General features: G+C 42.8%; 1 protein-coding gene across 1 annotated transcript; it reads left to right on the top strand.

Moving 5' to 3' along the window:
* The first annotated feature begins 5,406 nt into the window (after positions 1-5,406).
* LOC131253862 (subtilisin-chymotrypsin inhibitor-2A-like) lies at positions 5,407-7,109 on the top strand. The gene is made up of 2 exons (XM_058254993.1): positions 5,407-5,552; positions 6,499-7,109. The coding sequence occupies exons 1-2, from the start codon at positions 5,417-5,419 to the stop codon at positions 6,753-6,755; spliced, it is 393 nt and encodes a 130-aa protein (XP_058110976.1). The 5' UTR covers positions 5,407-5,416; the 3' UTR covers positions 6,756-7,109.
* The last annotated feature ends 250 nt before the right edge of the window (positions 7,110-7,359 follow it).

Below are 7,359 nucleotides of genomic sequence, written 5' to 3'. Positions count from 1 at the left end.
CGAGTCTGAGTAGGATTCCAAATCCTTAAAATCGGTCAATGTCGAACAATTGTTACCGTTATGTCCAATCAGGCCACCTCAACGCCTCGTAGCTAACTTATCCATTAACGAATGGAGCACTGAAGGTGATGCAGGGGAAGAAGGCACCGAATTTGATGAAGATAAATAAGATACTGAGGAAGGAGTTGTTAACGAAGAATGGTTGTCCGAGAATTATAGCGAATCCTTGGTCGTGAGGCGATTATTGTACACTCCAAGGAAGGAGGTGCACCCTCAACGACATAATATATTTCGTACGTGGTGTACCGTCAATGACAAGGTCTATGATGTAATCATAGATAGTGGCAGTATCGAGAACATTGTATCGAAGGTGATGGTGGACAAGTTGCAGCTACTTACAATAAAGCATAATTTTCCGTACTCGATTGACAATATAAAGAAGGTTAACAAGACTAAGGTAACCGAACAATGCACTGTCTCATTTTCAATTTGTATGAATTATAAGGATCAAGTACTTTGTGACATGGTCAAGATAGAAGCATGTCATATGTTACTCGGTTGACCATAGCAATTGGACTGTGATACAACCCACCAAAGACAAGACAACGTTTACATCTTTGTCAAGGATGGTCAAAAGATGATCCTTGCCCCTATGGCACTAGAGAACCACCCTGAAGCTTTTAAAGTAAAGGGGAGCTCTCTCTTAACAAGTCAAAATTTTGTGAAGGAATCCAATGAAACCAGCAATGTGTACGACGTTTTGGTGAAGGATGAGGAATCGGAGCCCTTAGACATTCCTCCAAGTTTAAGGTCATTGTTGAACAAATTCAAAAAATCTAGCCCGAAGACTTACCCGATGGATTGCCCCCCCATGTGGGACATCCAACATCACATAGACCTTGTCTTTGAGACTAACTTGCCCAACTGCCCTCACTATCAGATGAGTCCAAAAGAATGTGAGATACTTCAAGGGTAGGTGGAGGAATTGATCTGTAAGGGTCTTCTAAGAGAGAGTATGAGCCTATGTTTTGTGCCAACATTGTTAACGCTTAAGAAAGATGGGAGCTAACGCATGTGTGTTGACAGCCAGATAATTAACAGGATTACTATTAAATATCAGTTCCTAATACCGCAGTTGGACAACATGCTCGATATACTAGAAGGTGCCAAGGTGTTCTTTAAAATAGATACGATGAGTGACTACCATCAGATTTGTATTTGACCCGATGATAAGTAGAAAACGACATTCAAGACCAAGAAAGAATTATATGAATGGCTGGTTATGTCATTCGGTCTATCAAACGCACTAAGCACTTTTATGCATCTGATGAATCACGTATTAAAGTCATTTATTGGCCAGTTTGTGATAGTATATATTGATGACATTTTGATATATAAACAAGGTGAGACAAAGCACATGGAACATCTTAGGCAGGTGCTACAGGTCCTAAGAGTTAACAAGTTATAAATCAACTTGAAGAAGTGCAGATTTTTAACGGATACCATGTTGTTCTAAAGATTCGTTGTAATGTCCATGGGAATCTGTGTGGACGATAAAAGAGTGTAACCCATCAGGGAATGACCGATCCCGATGAACATTCATGAAGTGAAAAGTTTTCATAGGTGGACAACCTTCCATTGTCAATTCGTGCGTAATTTCAGCACTATAGTCGCACCCGTTACATATTGTATGAAAAAAGGCCTGTTTCAGTAGACCGATGATGCTGAAAAGAGCTTTGCTGAAATCAAGCATCAATTGTCCACAATATTGATCATGGTTCGTCCCAGTTTTAACAAACTATTTGAGGTAGAGTGATGTCTCATATGTCGAAATTGGAGGAGTCTTTCACATGAAGGCATGCCGATAGCCTTCTACAGCGAGAAGCTCGGTGAAGCCCGAAAGAAGTTGTCGACATATGAGCTTAACTTGTACGCAGTTATTCAAGCATTGCGACATTGGCGGCATTATTTGATTTAGAGAGTGTTTGTTCTCTATACTGACCATCAAGCCTTAAAGTTTATTAATAGTCAAGCTAACGTGAATCATTTGCATGTTAGATGGGCTGTATTTTTGTAGGAATTTATGTTTGTTCCGAAGCCCAAGTCAGGGCAGCGAAAATATAAGGTGGTTGGTGCACTTAGCCGACCTGCGTCACTACTTGTTAAAATGAGCAATGAGGTAATCGGCTTTAACTGTCTCAAGGAGCTATATGTCGAAGACGAAGACTTCAAGGATGCATGAATGAAGTGCCAAGAGAGTCATTCCAGTGACATACATATGTAAGACGGTCCCCTCTTTAAAGGGAATCGATTGTGCATCCCCAAAAGATATCTAAGAGAACATATTATTCAAGAGCTACATAGAGGTGGCCTTGGTAGACACCTTGGGTGAAACAAGACGTGAGCTCTTCTTTAATAGCGTTATTACTGGCCACAATTAGAACGTGACATGAGTAAAGCAGTACAACGCTATCATGTTTGTCAGACCCCCAAGGGGCAGTCCTAGAATATGGGACTCTACACCCCGTTACCTGTGTCTAACTGCCCTTGGGAGAACTTATCTATGGATTTCGTACTTGATCTCCCACAAACACAGTGCAGCATGGATTCAGTGTTCATGATGGTAGATCATTTTTCAAAGATGACGCACTTTATCTGATGTAAGAGGACCCTCGATACAACGCAGATGACGAATCTTTTCTTCAGAGAGGTTGTGGGGCTACATGGGATTCCCAAGACCATTACTTCTAACCATAACACGAAGTTCATTAACCACTTTTGAAAAACTTTATAGAATCGGTTCAATACACAAATTCAATTCAGTAGTGCCTACCACCCATAGACCGATGGGCTAACTGAAGTTGTGAATCGCACATTGGAAAACTTCCTTTAATGTATTTTAAGTGACGAACCGAAGCAGTCGAATTTGGCATTGTCTCAAGTGGAGTTTGCATTCAACAACATGGTGAACTGCTCGATAGGAAAGTCCCCATTTCAGATTGTTTATGGTCTAGTGCCCTGCCACACACTTGACTTATTCCCTTTGCCCAAACTTTCGAGCATGAGCATTACAACAGAACATATGGAGGACCAAATCGTGGGTATTCATGCAGATGTGCAAGTCAAGTTGCATACCTTGAATGACGAGTACGGGGAGCAAGCCGATAAGCATCAACGACAAAAGGTGTTCGAGATAAGGACCATATTATAGGCCATCTACGCAAGAAGAGATTTTCAACTGAGACCTACAACAAGTTAAAAAATAAGAAAATTGTTCCGGTACCGATCCTCCAAAAGATCAATGACAATGCTTATGTTGTTGATCTTCCGAATGACATGGAGATCCGCGTACTTTTAATGTCACGGACCAAGTATCATGAATCGAAGTGGGACAAGAACTCGAGGACGAGTTCTTTTGAAGTGGATGAGACTGATGTAGAATGGCAGACACTTTCATGGCCAAGATGGACCAAAGAAGGTCCGATCGGAGATGAAGGTGATCAAGACTGTCAAAACCTCAAAACAGTCGTATCTCGCAAACCGGAATGAGTTTTTCAACATATCATATATGATTTTAGGGTAGGACAAGTTATTTTAGCCAACTAATCCTGCTATGCCGGGTTACCCATGCTAAATTTGTGAGATTCCATCAGATCAATGGTCGAAAGTCCATTTTATTTGTCTTACTATAAATAGTAAGTTTTAATTCGACCATTACTTTTGATCATTTGAGTTTCAGGAACCGTGCCTAATATGAAAAGGGCTTAGAAGTTTTAAGAGAAATACATTGTTAGGCCAAATTGGACACTTATTATTTTTTGCCCAAAAGCATGAAGTCTAATAGGAATCATGACCGTCTATAAAATATAATAAGTTTACCATTTATAGTAAGTCATGTTTTTAATGAGTTTGAGTCGAAAACTCCCTCTTAGGTTTGAGTTAAATATAAATAGGAGAAAAAGACAACATGCCCCGTAGAGAGAGCCAACGTCCAAACTAGGCTTCCCACTATTTAAAAACAAATACAAATAGGGGAAAAAGACGAACATATAAGTGTTTTTTTATTAGGAAACGTACGTTTCGGAGCACTACCACAACACGACCGACAATGGTTTTAAGACTTGGATGAGTAAGTTGACTCCAACACGTCACAAGGTTAGCCCAGGCCCATTTACCATTTGCCCATTCAAGGTTAGCCCAGGCCCATTTATCATTTGCCCATTCAAGGTTAGCCCAGGCCCATTCATAATAAGTATCTCTAGCCACCTATAGAAGATCTTGCCAAAAGCGGGCCACACTTACCCGGTCACCACTCCACTCAACTAAACGAGGCCCACCGTCAACCTACGGGCCTAATAACAGACCCAGATTGCAAAAGAAACCTGATTGGCAGGGCCCACTGCCGGCCGGCCAGAGGATGAAATGCATATCACTGGACCGAGGATCATATCATAACTCTTGTTGCCGGCCTAAGCGGAGGAAATTGAGAATCTTTAAAGCTATTGTCCAAACCAAAGTGCCAAGACTCCCGTGTTAGTTGTTCAACATTTAAGAAATGATGGTAACTGAGACTCCTCACATGTGGCGCCACTGTGAAGCTATCCAGACCGTCCAAATAGTGGGTCCTATTATGGATAGAGCACATTTCTAAAATCACATTGATCAAGCAATCATATCCATTCAATCAATGGCCATCAAACGGACAGATGAAAATAAAATAATGAGCTGTCTAAATACTAAGGGAAAAATCAGGTGGTTAATATAATCGTATCAGTAAATTAGTGATTTCCATACAAGCTGAGTCTTCCATCTTTAAACGGTGTGAAACTAACACAGAGTCTGGCACAAGCCACGCGGATTTCCAGCTAAAGCCTTTTGCAGGAAGTTCCTACGCTGGGATCCTAGCTGGGGCCCACCGTGATGTTTGTGAGGAATCCATCCCGTCCATCCGTTTTTTGGGGTCATTTTAGGACATGGGATAAAAAATGAACCGGATTCAATACTCAAGGACGCCGAAAACGTGAGTATTGAACGTTCACAGTTGAAATATTCGTGGGGGCCACAGAAGTCTTGAATCAGGATAATATTTGTATTTTCAGTTCATACACGTAGGAATGACGTTATTAACGGTATGGATGGAATGTAAACATCACTCTCTACCCCAGGGAGGTTTCAACGGTAGGAATTTCCCCACCCACCTCTTCCTTTAGTGCGGCCCACTTGAGCATTAGATCCGACTCGTTTTTGGTCACATTTCCTAAAATGATCTCAAAAAACGGGAGAACGGAGTGGATTCCTCGAAAAAAAATCACGGTGGGCCCACCTAGTTTCCCAGCGCAGGAACTTCCTGGGAAAGGCTTTCGCAGGAAATCCGTGTCCCAAGATATATAATAGACGGGATATGGGCGGAGAGGAAATGCAAATGAAAGCATTCGCAGTCTCTACTCGCATTGTATTCTTTTCGCTACTCGTTTTTTCTCTTGTTATGGCTGAGGAAAACCAGCAAAAGGAAGTTCCCCAAGAACCATCTCACCGTCTCATGGCCCACCAAGGTAAGTCCATCCAGTCCTTTGATTTGCCTGATCTATGTTCTAACCCTGTTGAACCACAGCTAATTTGGGTATTGATACACTTCTCATCGGTCGGTCTTGATCCAACGGTGATCCCGCCGTTGATGTGGACAGATCGCATACGTTTGTCTTTATTTGATGGCGATCAGTGGTGGGTCCCACACATGATTGGGTTGGCCTGATTGATTATCTGAGATGATTTGACCGCAGCTAATTCTGGTGTGGGTATGGATGGGATAGGTCGGTCTCGATCTGATGGTGATCGGGCCGTTGGTGGATACAGATCTGAATTAGCTAAACGGCGGGTTTGATCAGAGAAAAGGAGATGGCCAAGGAAAAATCATGACCGATGGTTGACATTCAATGTTCACATCCAACCATCAGGATCATCCAACAGATCTGAATTTTGGATCAGGTGGCCACATCCACGCTTGGGCCTGCTCGATGAGCGGCTAGGCTTGCATGTAAGCTTACCAAACCACAAATAAAGATATGGACAGAAAGATCTGATCACCTACACCCAATTGTACAAACATGCTACTTGTGTAAGAAATCCGTACCACGGTAACTGTAGGCCCCACCATGAAGATCACCTGGCCAAAAAATTAGGCCAGTCTGCTCAGAAGGTGGGCCACACGGTTAGAATCAAAGGACAGCTGATAGTCTGACTCAACACACCGGTGTGGCCCACTTAGAAAGTGGGTCAGCCTGATTTTCAAGGAGGGTGATCTTTAAGGTGGAACCTGACAATTCACGGTACGGATGTCCTCCATGGAGAAGAAAGATCCCGGTCACCGTGGACGGTTATTTATTTTACCCGTCCATTTTACTCCATGCAAGTGAGGCCCATCAGATGAACGGCACGGATGTCATATGCAAGTGCCAGATGGCTGATGATCTTGTGGCATTTTCTTTATTGTGTGAGCAGGGCTGGTGTCCGGTGGAGTAGATGCAGGAGCAGGTAGCCGTAGAGTTGCATTGGATACAGCTCCAAAGAGGGAATGGCCCGAAGTGGTGGGCCTCACCGTAGAAGAAGCTAAGAAAAAGATCAAAGAAGATATGCCTATGGCCCGCTTTCAGGTGGTTCTTCCCAACTGCTTTGTGACCATGGACTTTGACCTAGGTCGTGTCCGACTCTACGTGGATTCCTCCAACAAAGTTGCTAGGCCTCCTAGAACCGGCTGACACGTGCCAACCTGGTGCACGTGTGGGATATCGTAGCTGTGTGTTAAGTGGGACCTACCTTAGGGATGGTTTTGACTGGAACTTTAGTCCGTTCTGCTATTCATCAGCTGGGCCAGGCATGTCTGTCCATTGATTTCCTACATGTGTTGCCAAGCTGATGACTTGGCTGGTCTGACTTTTGGGCCACGTCATCTACATGGTGTGACCCACTCAATCAACGGCACAGATTTCCCAAGAAAATGCAAGGTTGGCACGTACGTGTTGGTGAATGTGTGGTGTTTGTTTGGATGTTTTGGTGTAGGCTAGTTGCATTTTGACTTTTTATTATATGTTATGCTTGAAGTTTGGGAGCAAGTCTCGGCCCTTCTGCCAATCTAATTGATGATCCCGACCGTTCATCTAAAATCTCTTATAGTTCATTCTTCCTATTGAATGAATCTCACCCATTAGCTAGAGATCTAACCGTTCATAATGTGGGACTTGGAACAAGTTTCCCATACTATTGTTTCCCAAGTCACTCTTGCACTAAGGAAGAGATCAATGAAAAAATAGATTTATTTTACTCGTAACCATCACAACAACAGGAATAATATAAAATTGCTCG

The sequence above is a fragment of the Magnolia sinica genome, chromosome 8 (genome assembly GCF_029962835.1).
Source record: "Magnolia sinica isolate HGM2019 chromosome 8, MsV1, whole genome shotgun sequence".
Taxonomy (NCBI): Eukaryota; Viridiplantae; Streptophyta; class Magnoliopsida; order Magnoliales; family Magnoliaceae; genus Magnolia; species Magnolia sinica.
The sequence above is the reverse complement of the archived record's forward strand: the minus strand, read 5'-3'. Positions and strand labels throughout refer to the sequence as shown.